The sequence below is a fragment of the Jaculus jaculus genome, chromosome X (assembly GCF_020740685.1).
Source record: "Jaculus jaculus isolate mJacJac1 chromosome X, mJacJac1.mat.Y.cur, whole genome shotgun sequence".
Lineage (NCBI taxonomy): Eukaryota > Metazoa > Chordata > Mammalia > Rodentia > Dipodidae > Jaculus > Jaculus jaculus.
In genome coordinates, this window is record NC_059125.1 from 102,459,916 (window position 1) to 102,476,526 (window position 16,611).

Consider the following 16,611-nt stretch of genomic DNA (forward strand, 5'->3'; position numbering starts at 1 on the left):
TTATCCATTACATTTAAAGTCAAATTTGTGCAAGTTCTCAGGACACTGGAAGAATACAACCAATTTCTTTTCCAATATCATATTGGATATCTCTATCCCAGTTCCCTATAAAGTCCTTGTTCACCACTGGAGATGGAGCCTTCACATCATTCAAACTCCCATCACAATGGACCATTAAACTCTGCTTACAACATTGTAAGGCTTATTTGGTCCAATATTCCAAATCCTTTCATATTATTACCACAAAGCAGTTCCAAAGTACTAAGAACCTCATGGTCAGGTTTGTCATAGAAGCAGCCCCACTTTTTGGTATAAAATTTCTATATCTATTACTATCTTATTGCTGTTGCAAATACCTGATCTTGTTGCAGCTTAATAAAGGAATGAGTTTATTTTCAGCTTACATTTTCAAGGGGAGTCCATCATGGTGGAGAAAGCATGACAGACCATAAAGGGACATCATATCATCGGGGAGGAAGTAGTGAGAAAGGAAGAGGAAGCTTGGTGGGCTGTAACACACCAAGGCCTTCTCCAGTGAGATAGTTCTTTCATCAAGGTTCCATCTCCTAACCTTCCTCAACTTTCCTGAATGGTATCGCAAACTGGGAATTCATATTCAAACACATGAGGATGTTTATATGTATACCTGTGGGTTGACATAATGTGGAAACTGCTAAGATTTTCAGCTACGTTTTTTATTCATATAAGATTTGGCAAATATATGTACTGGTATATCATCTTCATTTTTGCACAATTCATGCTTAACTTTATGGATATAATATTTCCTCTATATGTTAACAGTTTTCTCAGTAAAATAAAGGCCTTTCTTAGTTTTGCTTATATACTTTATTGATGAGTTTAGTCTGAAGTATACATGCTTATCTCTCAGGTAGAAATTAATCACTAGATTTCACAAAAATTATAAAAATTTAGGGCTGTTATAAGGAAAATTAGTTATTTGTGAGCCCTTTTGAAGGAAAGGATACTAAACATACTATATTTTTCAGGGTGATGATGGAATTCCAGGGCCACCAGGACCAAAAGGAATCAGAGTAAGCTATATCAACATTATAGTAAATGTGTGTTGCTGGCAAGAGATAAAAGCAAATGAAGTATTATGCAATAATCAAAAAATTAGAAAATATAAATTAGACTATCTTTCAGCCTTTTAAAAATCAAACTTATGAGTTTTTGTATGTCTATCATTGGTCTTTCTTTAGTATCTTGATAGTTGTTATCTTTATATATCTATGTGTTGATTTAAGTGAATATAAGGATATTTTACAGTAGCTGATAGTTAAGTAATAGTAACATGCTAAATTTTAGCTTTTTTCCATTTATTATGAAACTTGTATCATATTAATTAAGCTATGATTTCCCCAAGCAGCATAATCATCTCAGTTTTCCTGGGGTTAGAGGTAGGGGGCCCTCCGGCTGTGATATGATATACAAATTGTATAAGACTTTGCATATCTTGAAATGAATGTAGTTGATTTAAACTACTCTTCTTATGAAGATTTCAGTATTTTCTCATTTCTAAAATGTGACATTTTTCAAGTTTTAAGATCCAAAAAATTAGGATACATCTCAAAGCTAAAATGTATATATAGTTTAATTTTTCTTAAAAGGTTTTACTGGTCTGGAGATATGGGTTAGTGGTTAAGTGCTTGCCTGTGAACCCTAAGGACCCCAGTTCGAGGCTCGATTCCCCAGAACCCATGTTAGCCAGATGCACAAGGGGGCGCATGTGTCTGGAGGTCATGCACAGTGGCTGGAGGCCATGTTGCGCCCATTCTCTCTCTATCTGCCTCTTTCTCTCTCTGCCTGTCACACTCAAATAAATAAATAAATAAATAAATAAATAAATAAAAATAGAGGATTCTTAAAAGGTTTTAATCTGATAAACATGTGGCTGTTTTTGAAAATTAGGAGGGATTGAGTTTAAACATAGTACTTGTTTTTCAATGTCTCAATCTAACTTTTCTGAGCTTCACTTTCTCAAAAGTTATACAGTATGCTCTAAATAGTCCTTTTTAGCTCTGAACTTCTCTGTTTTTAGGGTTAAGAAGTCCCTTACTTTGACTATATCATGCATGGATGGTGACATAGCATGTTTACATGTTTACATGTGTGATGAAAACAACCAATTGTCCTGATATTTGGATTTACAAATATTTAGATGTATAAACCTTATGTAAACATTAAAATATTCTGTTCTCTATATACTTTTAAATAATATATGATAGCAAGATTTGGTCTCATACCTGCAATCCTGTCACTTGGGAGTCTAAGTCAAGAGGACCCCCCATGAATTCCAGGACAGCCTAGGCTGCATAATTTTTTCAGGCCAGCCTGTGATAGTATCTCGGGGGTAAAATGTAAAAAATAAAAAAAAAAACTACAAATCATGATCCAAGCAAATTCCATGTGTTATATTTGAATGATATCCTCTCTTCCCCTTTCCTTCTCTCCCTTTCTCCTTCTTTCCTTCCTTCCTCTCTCCCTCTATCTCTCCCTCCTTTCCTTCCTTCCTCAGTCTCTTATAGGCTAGACTGGCCTCGAATTTGCTATGTAGCCAATGATGACCTCTAACTACCTCCAGCTCATAAGTCCACGGATTACAGGTGTACACTACCATGCCTTGTCATGCAGAACTGAGTATTGAACCCAAGGCTTTGTGCATGTTATACAAGCACTCTACCAACTGAAACACATCACAAAGATGTGATGCTTCTTTCTGTCACTTAAAGTGCTCTTCAGTGTCCTGTATTACAAACTGGTGGTTGCTTTGTAAGAAGCACTAGAATAATTTCTTGGGATGTAAGAAAATAGTTATGCACTTAAGATTTTTATATTTTAAATGGGGCATGGTAGAATATGCCTGTAATATAGTCTCAATACATAGGAGTCTGATAGAGGAGAATCACATGAGCACAGGTATTATAACTTTGGCATTAAAGTTAGTCTTTTTTTCTCAAAAATACATGTTTATTTTACTGTATGTAAATTATAAATCAATAAAATTAAATATGGAAAAGTAGAACACTATAGGTAGTATTGTGTGTTTACTGTTGAGTTATACCATAAACCACAAATATCCGGAAATCACAACTTTTCATTTTTAGGGCATGTTCTTACACTATAATAAATTCTGGCCTGGGACACACTATTTTATCCCAGGTTGACTTCATATGTGTGTCAATTCTGCTTCAGTCTTCCAAGTGCTTCTAGGGTCATAGGCATTAACTACCATATCCAGATAAGCTCCTATCTCACTTTTTTGATGTTAGATTTTATCAGTGAGTGATTTCAAGTACTGTCAGCCTAATTTTCCATCAATAACTTACCCATTGGGAGTTGGGAAGATAGTTTAGTCAGCAAAGTATTTGCCTTTTGTAAGTATAAGAACATGATAAGTTCTTATATGGAAATGTCTAGCCTGTTGGCATTCAGGCAATAGTGGAGAGGTAGAGACAGGAGGATCACTGAGTCTTACTGGCAAGCCAGTCTAAAATAATTGTTGAGTTCCAGACTAATGAGAGACACTGTCATAATTCCTGAAGATGCCACCCAAGATTCTTCTCTCCACATACATGTGGACATATGCATACCTACTCACACCAATACACACACTAAAAGCAATTCTGTGTGAACTTTCCTTTAGTGCTTTAGCATCCAGTTGAATGTTATTATTTTGTTCAGTTATAAAATGGTCATCTGCAAAGTCCTATCAAACCATTGATTTTAGCAATAGAATTGTAATAGATTAATGAATTGCTGCACCAACAACTTCAGGAAGGTATTTATTCAATAAAAACACCTATCATGAAATATTTCAATCAATTTTAGTTATTGTTGTTTTTGCAGCCGAGATTGTTCCATCCTTGATCTGCAGGAGGCCCTTAGAGGTTGGCGTCTCCTCAGTGTCCTTTTCAAAGATGTCTGTTGATCATTGATGTCTTCCTTGGTTTCTGGCATAAAACCTTCCAGAATCATCCTCTGTATTTCTTCTCCAGACCTTGCTAGAATTGAATGTTCTAGTCATTAACCTTGATTATCATATTGTATTTTATAATTTCTAGTATAGATTTGGGATGGATTCATAGTAGTGAGTTGCTAAGTTAAAAGATACACACATGTGCACTTGTGCAAGGTATTTCCAAACTACTTGGAAATAATGTTTGAGTCCTTGTTAGCGGTATGGGAGAATATTACTTTACTATTGCCTCACCAACAGAAAATGCGACAAATTGTATGTTCTCAATTCTGATAGGGAAATTTAATTTAAACAGTTTTTGAGTTGATCACTTTAATGTCCTCAAGGGCAAATATATTTGCCACCTTCTAATCTCCTACTAAATCCATTCTTCCCAAGCCTGAAAGTACTTTTCTGTTAGAACAGATATTTTATCCACTGCTTGTTGCTACTAAGTTCAGTGGGGGGGGGGGGGGCTTCAAACAGGAGTCTCCTCTGTAGTTTCAAACACCTATAAAAGATATTCTCTTAATTTTTAAAACAACAATAAATGGTAATAACCAGGTACATTTTGTCCACTTTTATCTAGTCAAAGTATAATTTTGAGATAACCATAGGTATGACATTATTTTAACTATTAATGCTTGTTATCATTTCAAATAATTTATTACTTCTTACAGGGTCCTCCTGGACTTCCTGGGTTTCCGGGAACACCAGGTCTTCCTGTAAGTATGATTTGGCTTTTTAATTTTATTCTAAAGTACCTTAAAAATAATCTAAGTGGATTGGAGAGATGGTTCACAAATTAAAGGTACTTGTTTGCATAACCTGATTGCCTAGAGTTCGATTCCCTAGCACCCACATCAATCTAGATGCACAAAGAGTCCATGCATCTTGAGTTCATTTGCAGTGACAAGAGGTCCTGGTACACCCATTTTCATATTCTCTCTCTTCCTCTATCTTTCTCTACTCTCTCTTGAAAATAAATAACAAATAAAAAAGAATTTAAGAAACATTAATATTATAATGTGTTATGTGTCTTTTCAAAGGGAATGCCAGGACATGATGGGGCTCCAGGACCACAAGGTGTCCCTGGATGCAATGGAACCAAGGTGAGATTTCTTCATCTTAATAATAGGCAGTATGATTAATAATAATATATTTGTAAATATAAAGGAGACAACATAAAAAATATTCAATAAATGATCTAGTGGCTTTGTGTCTAAGAAAACAGAGTATGCTTTGGTTCAACATTTCTAATATATTAAGCATACACAATTTATTTAATCTGGTCTGATCAACTGAGATTTTTCATTGCCTTTTTAGCTTTCTGTGAAGTAGGATATGAATTAAAAGGGAATTAAGATGTGTTTCAAACACTTTAATAGTTGGCATGAATAATATGTGAATACTTTTTTAATTTTGCCTTTAAAAAATATGTGCCATTTTAATATTTATTTTTCTAACTTCCTAAACTGTTGGTATGAAACCTGAAAATTTTTCTCTTCAACAAATTTATGCATTTACAAAGTTAAATAGAAACTCAAGATAATGGCTTTTAGATAATGTTTCTCCCCTCTGTTAAGTTTCTTATCTTTATACAATTTCAATTTAATACACTTTAAACTGATAGCAAGAATAATTTGTTTTTCTTTAGACATATACATTGTAGCCTCTGTTCTTATTCCCTTGCTTTTTTCCTTTTAAGTAAGTGTGCTGTTAGTTTATGCATATCCTGTGGTCATTTTCTATTTTGTGCAAAATATTCTGTAAGAATATTTATGAAATATCCTCTGACCTTCTAATTAATGACATTTTTATTAGTATGTCCATTTAAAATAATTTTGCATTATATATAACAGAAACACAATTCTTTTTACCGCCAGTATTTTTCCAGGTTGTTGTGACACTTGCCAATAGCAACAACAATAATAATGATGACAGTAGTTTTCAAATATCTAGATTCATGAGACTTATTTGCATTCTTCACTTCAGCTCAGGAAATCTATAGTGACAGGACCAATGGGGTGTGAGTATGCATAAAACATTTCATGCGAAAGTGGACTACATTCTTGTGCCTATTTTGATTATTTGATTATATTTTGTTTTTGTCAACATACTACAAGAAACAAACAGATCACTAGCCAAAGTTTTATCTATGAAGTCCAAATATATTTATGCATATAATGTGCTATATGATTACAGGGAACTTTTTTGTTTCTTTTCTTAAAGCAGTACATGATTTTTTTTTTTTTTTTGAGGTAGGTTCTTACTCTAGCCCAAGTTGGCCTGGAATTCACTATGTAGTTTCAGGCTTCCCTGGAAGTTGGGATGATCCTCCTAACTCTGCCTTGCTGGATTAAAGGCATGTGCCACCATGCCTGGCTTAGTACATGCATACTACAGCCTATTTTCAAGATCTTATTTCTCACAATGTACATAAATGAATGAACCTTAGAGGTGGATCTACAATGTATGTGTTCTTCTTTTTGGAGGTTTTGTTTTTTTTAAAATGTCTTTCACCCTTGATTTTTAAACTACTTCCTTTCCCTCTGGTCCTATTTTTCCATGTGTAAAAAGTGGTGGAGAGAAGTGCATTGGACAATAACTCAGAAGCCTACAGCTGTAGTAATTTTACTCTTTTAAGAGTTCTGACAGTGTTGTTTTTAGAATTACTATGGCTTATCAAGATATTTGAAAAGAGTTAATATTGGGGTCCATCTAAATCAATTTTAGCTTTTGTTTTCTAAACTCAGTGTCCATATTAGTACTTTACAATAGGAGTGAGAAAAGTGGATGCCTAGAAAACATAATACTTGCAATTGCTGGAAATGTCACTATTGTGCACTTGTTGGTATTAATAGGTATCTTTCTTATCATCTTTCCTTTTTAGAAAAGAATAATTTGCAATGTTTTACACTAAAGGAAAAAAATGAAGTAGTACAGTTGAAATCTAAATCTATATAACGTATGGTCAGGAAATTGGGGCAAATCATTAACTATTAAATTTGATGATAGAAATCTGTGCTGTGATAGCCTCAAAATAGATTTTTTTTTCAGAAGAAAATGACTAGAAGATTTTTTTTTCCTTTTTTTTCTGATTGAGATAGATGAGTAGGGCTAAAAGTATCTTAGCAGGTTCAATTGATATGGATAGTTGATATTGAAGTAATTGGAAAGTGAAAGGTGATGAACTTTTGGCAATTTGGTATGTTTCAAATGGCTTTTAAAGAAACCTTTTCCATGTCATTGTTTGTTGGTATAACTATTTGTTGTTTCTTGGTTCTCCACACCCTTTACCTTTAACTCTTTCTAGGGAGAACGTGGATTTCCAGGCAGTCCCGGTTTTCCTGGTTTACAGGGACCTCCAGTAAGTTCTAAAACTCAATACATTATGAATACAGGAATTAACAGAAAAAGTAAAAGTAAAGAATGAGCTCAATGCATTATTATAGAACAAAGGCACATATTTCAAAGTAGAAACCTACAGAATTTTTTAAAACTTGATAAGATAGCTCCCTGCTGAAAAAAAAAAAACAAAAAAAAAAAAACCCCAAGGATTCTGTGCTCTTTAACATAAATGTTACCTTCAAGTATCTTATGACATATTATACCCTGAAATGACCATTATAGCAGATAATTCTGTTTGTGATCTATTTATAAAGCATGTGTTTTCTCATGCTTATTCCAATCCATATTGTATAAGTTATTCCCATTTTCTTTTTCATAATAGGGTCCTCCTGGGATTCCAGGTATGAAGGTAAGCATCTTCTGATGAGAAGGTAAGTATTTGGAGTAAAATAATGTGTGAAGATTTCAACTACAGTAATGACTCCAAGAAGTTATACAGATACTCATGGAGAAGCTCTTCTTAGTCATCACTTTTCCTATGGTTTTAAATACATTTTATTTGCTGATATATTTGGTGATCTGTGCGTTGAACTGAAGTTTCTTTCTGGACACCTTCATTCCACAACTGATTAAGTTTTGATGTAATTGACTTTTTTTTCTCTAGAAGTACTCTTTTCCCATGGCTTCTGTAGTACTCTAGTTTTCTAATTTTTCTTCTGCATGTCTGATACTTCTTCAGTCTTCTATACAAACAAAGTATTTTGTTCAGCAAGTATTGGCATATAGGTCTCACTTCTTCCTCTGTGCCTACTAACTTTATTAGTTTACAATGTTTATTGTTTATGTAGTTACCTAATATCTACATTTACATCTCCAAATTGATTTTTCTCTGAGTTAAATATACAGGTATTCAACAGCCTTCCTCATATCTTCATTCTAATACCACTCAGATGTTCAAATGAACAAGTTTCTGGTTAACTTGTGTTTCCAAATAAGCCTGACTAACCCATTGGCTCCTCACATGCATAATCTGTATTATTATATGCCTCTTTTGCATAAACTCAAACCTTGAGATTTAATATTCAGAATTTTCATTATTTCAAACACTTCGTCATTGGCATGTATCATTAAAGACTATTGAGCTTTCCTATAAAATGTATCTTAAATTCATCTACTTCTCTCCTCTCACCACACTAGACATGAGGTCACGTCTGAACTACAATAACCACCTAAATAGTCTTTATTTTTGCTACCATTTCCCACTTCCTAATGTGAATTATTCTCAACCAACCAAAAGAAACCTAAAAATACAAACAATTTAATCACCATATGTTTAAACCTTCAAGGGCTTCTGTGTAACTAAAATAATGTTCTCCTTTTCCATGGTTTATGAAACTTGGATGTTCTGATTTCTGTCTAATTTATAACCTTACCTCAAGGCACTGTTTTATTGGCTCATTGATCACACTAGTACACATTTAATTGTTTATGGATTTTAAAATATCTTACTTTGGTTCTGGCTATCAAATACAGTTCCTTATATATGTCAGATAAGGACTCTGCCACTGAGCCAGTCCTGTATTCAGTTATTTCAATGTGCCAAACTCTTTGTTTATCCTGTATGCTAATTCCTGCATCTTCTCCTCACAGATTGCTCTTCAATGACTGCCCAAATGAATTAATTTTCTCCACAGTTTCTGTTTTTAAACATATTTTAAGATTTATTTATTTATTTATTTGTAAAAGAGGCAGATAGAGAGAGAAAGCAAGAGGGAGGGAGAATGGGCATGCCAGGGCCCCTATCCATTGCACACAAATTCCAGATGCCCAGGCCACCTTTTGCATCTGACTTATGTGGGTACTGGGGAATAAAACCTGGGTCCTTAGGCTTCACAGGCCAGTGCCTTAACCACTAAGCGAAGCCATCTTTCCAGCCTCTTCTCTCCTATTTCTTTATCACTCAGTGTACTATTTTGTTTTTCTTTATAGTCTTTGATAGAACATGGTGTCATCTTATTTGTTTACATGTAATGCTCTGTATTTCCCCATTATATTGATAGCCCCAGTGAGAAAAGACATTCTACTTTCTTCATTACTAATGTCAAGCCTATCACATTTATTTCATAATATTTTATTTTAATACATATTTTAATGAATGAGTAACTGATGGAACCACAAACTCTTCATAAATCTTCTGTACTGTGCCTCTTAATTTTTTCCCATCCTCCCTTATATAATGTTTCATGAGCTTTGAAAGGTGGGAAAGATATCTTGTTTAGTGTTGAGCTCTCAGCAGCCTCTTAATTTCTTCCTTGAAGTGTTTTCAGTCTCATTGGTGTCTACCTCTCAGTGGAAATGTGGTGGGGGAGAGGGGACAAAGGATTATGACTGGACTGGAATGCAATCAAACAATAGTATGTCCATATATTATATTTCTCAATAAAAATAAATGAGTAAATCAGCTGAACCTCAGAACAATCTGACTACTTCCTAATTTACCATTAGAAGGTAAGCCTGTTCATTAACTTACTGACATCTTTCACTGTATTTGCACAATTAGTTGAACTGTCAGTTCATTATTTGTGGTCTTGCTGAGTTTCAGTTATAATAACAGTTACAGCTTCCATTGATTTATTTTTTTTTATTTTTTATTTTTTTTAGGGAGAACCAGGTAGTATAATCATGTCATCACTGCCAGGACCAAAGGGTAATCCGGGATACCCAGGTCCTCCTGGAATACAGGTAAGCATGCAGTGATCGTCTTATTGACTACACAATTGCATCAGAACAACACAGGAAGTCCTTAACCTTTAGTACACTGTTTTAGTTATAGCAGTTATCAACTGAATTTTGTCAGGAGTTGGTGTGGATAGTGTACTTGAAAATAAAAGCAATGTGGGCCAAGGAAGGGTTTTAATACTCAATTGCCTTTTTCTACTCTTTATATCCAGTGTCCATGGACTTTTTTGGTGGGTGGGATTGGCAACAGAAATAACTTTGTACATTCTTATTCTTAGCACTAAGGTTCACTATAAATGCCTTTTTTTTTTTTACAAGTAAAAGCCATTGGTCTCCCATTTAAACTACAAAAATATGTCATTTGTAACCATATCAAGTATGCATTATATCTTAACATATCTGAAAGGCTGGAGGAATGCAGTATATATGTGGTAAACAGCAAATGTAATCTTAAAGGTAAAATAGAATTAGTTTACAGATAATATGCATAGACATTCATCACATTTGAATACTTATAAATGAGATGGTCTATTTTTAGTGCTTATAATTCATGAGAATTCACTTCTTTGCCAACAATAAAAATCAGAAAATTTTTCTATTTAATCACCAAGACACAATGCTAGGGACTTTTTTCACTAGGTTTCTTCTCATTTTTATTTGGCATTTCCTATCCATAGGTAATTGATTCACTCAATATTGATTTTTTATTTCAGTATTTTTATTATGAATATTTTAAATGTATCAATATGTGTAAAGTATGTGTTATTGTGGAGCAAAATGAATATTCCTGAACCCAGCACAACATTATGACCTAAAATATTGCAAAGTATCTCAAATCAGTCTTATGCATCTTGGTCACATCCTTCTGGGTTCCACTGACATAATGAATAACCAGAATTTTCTGTTGATTCTAAAAGTAGTTTTAGTTTATCTCTATATATAATTTATCATCTCCTTAAATATTACAATGTTGTGTTTTTCTTTATAATAATATGATCTGATATTTGTGTAATATTCTGCAACTTTTTCTACATGGTATGTTAAGATTCACTTATATTGTATGTTTGTTGTAGTTCACTCAGTTTTATTTCCATGTATATAACTTGCCACTTGTGAACATACTACAGTTTGTTTTAATACAGAATAGTATAGGTACAGAATTACTGAACTATAGAGCAGGTAAATTTTAAGATGCCAAATTATACATCACACCACTTGCTCCAACCCCTTATCACTTGTCACGGTTATTCTTATTTTTGTTGTTAATCTTATTCATTCTAAAATTAGAGAGGTTACCTTGAAAGTGGTAGTATTTCCTTTTCCATTTCTAACATAAGGCCTGACACAATGCTACCTTAATTGCTTTTATCCCAGCTTTTTCTTATATATTTAATGCACATTTTTACCTGGCATTGTAGGATATATACTTTCAGAAAGCTGTATCCAGTCCATTTAATTGAATTATGAAATGTTACTTAACCTTCATATTTGTAAATTTTTAAATTATACTTTAATTTTATAGAGGCTATAGATTATGAAAACAATGTAAGTTTAAATCTCATTCATTTGGTTATTTTGATTTTGCTTTTTATTTTCACCTTTCTCTCTACTCCCTCTATAACAGGGTCCAGCTGGTCCCAAGGGCATACCAGGGCCAATTGGTCCCCCAGGACCACCAGGTTTGATGGTGAGTATCTGTGATTTATTTTTCCTCCTTTTTGCTGACTTACTTTATAAACATGAATATTATCTTTAGTTCTTGAAAGTAAATTTCAATATTCATGACAATAATTTTGTTATTTAAGGATGTTATGGTATTATGGTGGATTATTTGCTTTCTAATCAATAGGTCCCAAGTTTTCCTCTATATGTCAAAAATAGAAGGAGATATGTAAATTAATGGCTGGATCCTGTGGCTCAGTGGTAAGATGTTTGCTTAGCATATATGAGGCCCTAAGTTCAATCTCCATCATTGCAAAAATAAAACAATAGTGTGAGATGGGCTTTTTTTGTTTTGCAGTCTTAGTTGTCCAAACCAGTTACTTATATGTGCTATACTCCCTTTGCTAAAATGAAGTTTTTGTAGATAATCTTCTGATATATCAGTATTGACGTCAATTCTGGCTATATAAGGAAATTTTTGGACAGTATTCTTGATAAACATTATAGTTACTTGATAAAATATGCTGATTCAAATTACATTTTTTAAGTAGGATAAAAACAAATTCATAATTTTGCCCACATTTCTTAAAGGGCTAGAAAAAAAAACAGTAAGATGGAAGAAGGGTATTATGGTTCTTCAGTGAGACCATAGCTTTTTGTGCCCTAGGAAAGAAGAAAAATTTTTGTAAAGACCTTGAGTATCTAACCATTTTTCTTACTGTACTGCCCATTTGGTCATTCTTATTTCCTTTTTTGCTGAATTCTAAGTGTTTTATTCCTCTAATATTTGGGTTTCAATCAAGTTATGATTTGAAAAAGGCAAGGAAACTTGCATTTCAATTAAATTAATTTCTCATATGGCACTCAATATCTCATATACCTTGTACTTGGGTGATTGTTTTTATTATACCTTTATAGATATTGAATATTTATGATAATCGGTTCTTTACTACTTTTTGGTTTGTGTGTTATATGTAGTATGTATGGTGTGTGTGTGTGTGTGTATATACATGTGTGTGGTACATATAGTTATGCATATGTGCAGATATGTATATCTCTTGTGCACAGGGCTGGAGGCTAGAGGACAGTGTCAGGTATCCTCCTCTTGTTCTTCTACCTTACTTTCCCAAAGCAGTCTCTCAACTGAATGTGGAGGTACCATTTTGTTAAACTGGCTGTTGTATAGCAGATTCCTCAGCATTAAAATATTTCCTCCTGAAGGGAGGATGAAGTTGAAGTCCTGAGGTCTGGAAGAGCTGAAAATTAAAAGGTCAAAGGCCCAGCCCCAATGTTACAGGAGTGGTAAACAGCAGTTGTCAGGCAATCTTTAACCAGTGTTACTTAGCAATTGAAACAGTCCCTACTGTGGGGAGGAAGGAAACTCAGAGACTCCAGAAGTCAACAAGTCTGGGAAAAGTTTGCAAAAGCTATATAAACAGAAGAAGAGTATTTGGGGAGAGACTCTTCTACTGAGCTGAGTGTGCTGGAGATTTTCTGACCAGCCAGAGCTGCCTACAGATTGTACAGTGTGCTCCAGAAATGCAGTGTCTGTGAGTTACCACCTATGCTGGGCATTTCAGTGATATAGCTATCTTTGGGTCTCCATGTTCTATGTAAGTGAGCCCTCCTTACTTACATAGAACATAGAGACTGTCTTCAGGCATAATCTTGATACAGACATCCCCAGCTATTTAGCCATGTGGAAGCTGTCATCCCACATCCTGAAAGTATTTTGAATAGATTTTTCAGTCCATGTTTTTTAAGCAATCAAAAAATTCTATATGTACTTATAAGTTACCTGCTTATGTGTATTGTGAGATGCATATGTATGTGTACTTGTATGCAGGTGGGAGCACATGTCTGTGCATAAGCTGTGCACATGTGCTTGCATGCATGCAGAGGCCAAGTGGTGATATCAAGTATCAAGTGTCCTCTTCATCCACTCTTCACCTTATTTTCTGATACAGGGTCTATCAGTGAACACAGAGCTCACCAGTTTAGCCAGACTGGCAAGACAGTGAACCCTATTTCTGTCTCCCTAAACCTATACTTACAGTCATGTGCCATCATGTCCAACTTTTTACATGGGGGTATTGGTTTAAACTCAGAGCCTCACACATGTACAGCAAGTGATTTTATCTGCTGAGCCATCTCTATAGCCTCATATGAAATCAAAAATATTTTTAAAATTTTTGTTTATTCATTTATTTGAGAGAGAGAGAAAGGGGCAGAGATAAAAGAGAGAAAGAGGGAAGGAGAGAGGTAGAGAGAGAGAGAGAATGGGCACACCAGGGCCTTTAGCTTCTGCAAACGAACTACAGATGCATGTGCCACCTTGTGCCTCTGGATTATGTGGGTCCTGAGGAATTGAACCTGGGTCCTTTGGCTTTGCAGGCAAGTGCCATAACCACTAAGCCATCTCTCCAGCCCCAAATCCAGTATTTTAAAAGAAGCACCTCAATAAAATATTTTGTTTTTCCCTTTCTATGCCTTCTTAGGGCCCTCCTGGCCCACCAGGGTTGCCAGGACCAAAGGTAATTTTCATCTATTTACATTATTTCTTTATGGTAGATTGGTTTTTATTATTGTCAATAATATTTTAAACTGAAACTTCTTTCTTCAGGGGAATATGGGCTTAAATTTCCAGGGACCCAAGGGCGAAAAGGTGAGCAAAGCAAAAGATTTGGTTATTCATCCCTTGTCTTTATCCTCTCATACTCATGTGAAGTTTCGTTTTCTTCCTTTCCCTTCGTTTATGCAACTGAAATAGTTTACCAGGTACATTATGAAATATCACTTCCTTATTTTATCTTATAAATAGGGTGAACAAGGCCTTCAGGGTCCACCTGGGCCACCAGGACAGATCAGTGAACAGAAAAGACCAATTGATGTAGAGTTTCAAAAGGGAGATCCGGTAAGTAGTCAGAAAGGAAATCAATAAAGATCTTGCTGTGGATATGTTTATTAATTATGGTTATAGTTTCACAATGTACATGTGTATGAAAACATTACATTATACATCTTATATGTATGCAGTTTTTTGTAAAGTGTAACTCAGTAAACCTAGAAAAATAGATTTACAAACTTTTAAAATTCTTACTATTGAACTAATTACATTGAAATGCATAAGCTAGAATATAATTTTACATGAGGGCATGTTTTTTGATCACAAGATTTTAATAATTAAAATTTTAAAAGAGGCTTCATTAGCAGTTATGTGTTTTAAAATTTACAAACTTGGCCTGAAGGAAGGGCTTAGTGGTTAAGGCACTTCCCTGCAAAACCAAAGGATCCTGATTCAACTCTCCAGGACCCATGTAGGCCAGATGCACAAGGTGTCACATATATCTGGAGTTCGTTTGCAGTGGCTGGAGTCCCTGGCATGCCCATTTTTTCTCTCTCTCTCTGGTTCTTCTTTTCTCTCTCTCAAAATAAATAAATAAATAAATAAACATTACCAACTGAAAGTATACAATTCATTTTTATGTACTCACAGTGTCAAACAATTGCAGCAATCTAATCTTAGAAAATCCTTATTTGTTCTATCTAAAAATTCATACATAGTAGCTTCCATGCCATATTTCCCCCCCAAATCTCCAAACTTATCAACTTCTTTGCTCTGTAGATATTTGCCTATGTTTGATATTTCATATTAATAGAATCCATACAATATGTATCTTCTGTATTGGTTGTCTTTTACATGGCATGATGTTTTCATATTTGTAGCATATATTAGTGCTGCAGACTTTTATGGCTAAATAATATACCATTGTATGGACAGTAAACATTTTGTTAACCTATTCATCACTTGATAGGCAATTGAAATGCTAGCATTTTTGCTATTTGATTTACATTTGTGGCTAAAATTGGGCCATAATAATGTGGACTGTAACTGTGTGAGATGAAAAATAACTGTGTTTTCTACATTTTATTGATTAAAAATAAGAATGATGATGATACTTACTAAACCCTTACTGTCTTTAGAAACAGTTACTTGATAACTTACTTCTATTAGAGTAGCTAAGGAAAATCAGATATACTTTTATGGCATACAGGCCCACCTTTAAACAAAGTTTGTGAGTTTTTATTTCACTTAAGTGCTAATAAGAAAGTTAAAAATAATATAAAAATAATACTGAAACTCAATCATCAATACCACTTGGGCCATTTAAATGTCTGTCAAAATGTATATGTACTATAGAGCCCCCAAGTCTCCTAGTTTTAGAGAATCTTGCTTTTGTAATTTTAAAATATTTATTTTATTTTATAAGAGATGACTCAGTGTGTAAAGTGCTTGCTTTTCAAACATGAACACCTGGGTTCAATCACCAGAACCCAAGTTGTTCTAGGTGTGGTTGTATGCAACTTTATTTCCAGTGCTGGGAGATGGAGACAGGAGGATCCCTGAGACTTGCTTGCCTTCCAGTCTAGCATAATTGATGAGCTTTAGGTCAGTGAGAAACTCTATCAAAAACAGATATAACACATTTCTGAGGAATAAGACCCAAGGTTGTCTTATGGCCTCAAGACATGTGTGCCCACAAGAGCAACAGCACATGTATGTACACACACACACACACACACACACACACACATACCTGAATGTAAACACACACCTGTCCATATTACATATATCCATAAAAATTATTATTAAATGTTATCTTGTTATTTCCTTTAATGCTTGGCAGCTATATATACTAGAAATAAACTAGAGTGAGTAAGGTTGGCGGGATATTTGTTAGCCTAGTATATTTCAACTTTGCATTAGAAGAAACATTCTTGTATCTTTAGTTATAGTACATAAATGATAAATTCTCATTCTTTAAAAGCATTCCAAATTAGTTCCTAAAGTTAAAGTGTGAATGCATTTTTCAGTATTAACA

General features: G+C 34.2%; 1 protein-coding gene across 3 annotated transcripts in view; it reads left to right on the forward strand.

Annotated features, from left to right (window-relative positions):
- The window catches only part of Col4a5 (collagen type IV alpha 5 chain), a 240,158-nt gene that overhangs the window by 123,016 nt on the left and 100,531 nt on the right, over positions 1–16,611 (forward strand). For all 3 annotated transcript variants that reach the window (XM_045140190.1, XM_045140191.1, XM_004659142.2), the window contains exons 4-13: positions 1,008–1,052; positions 4,657–4,701; positions 5,026–5,088; positions 7,293–7,346; positions 7,710–7,736; positions 9,989–10,069; positions 11,691–11,753; positions 14,227–14,262; positions 14,352–14,393; positions 14,550–14,642. In XM_045140190.1, the coding sequence (XP_044996125.1) occupies positions 1,008–1,052; positions 4,657–4,701; positions 5,026–5,088; positions 7,293–7,346; positions 7,710–7,736; positions 9,989–10,069; positions 11,691–11,753; positions 14,227–14,262; positions 14,352–14,393; positions 14,550–14,642 (549 nt within the window). The remainder of the gene's footprint in view (positions 1–1,007; positions 1,053–4,656; positions 4,702–5,025; positions 5,089–7,292; positions 7,347–7,709; positions 7,737–9,988; positions 10,070–11,690; positions 11,754–14,226; positions 14,263–14,351; positions 14,394–14,549; positions 14,643–16,611) is intronic.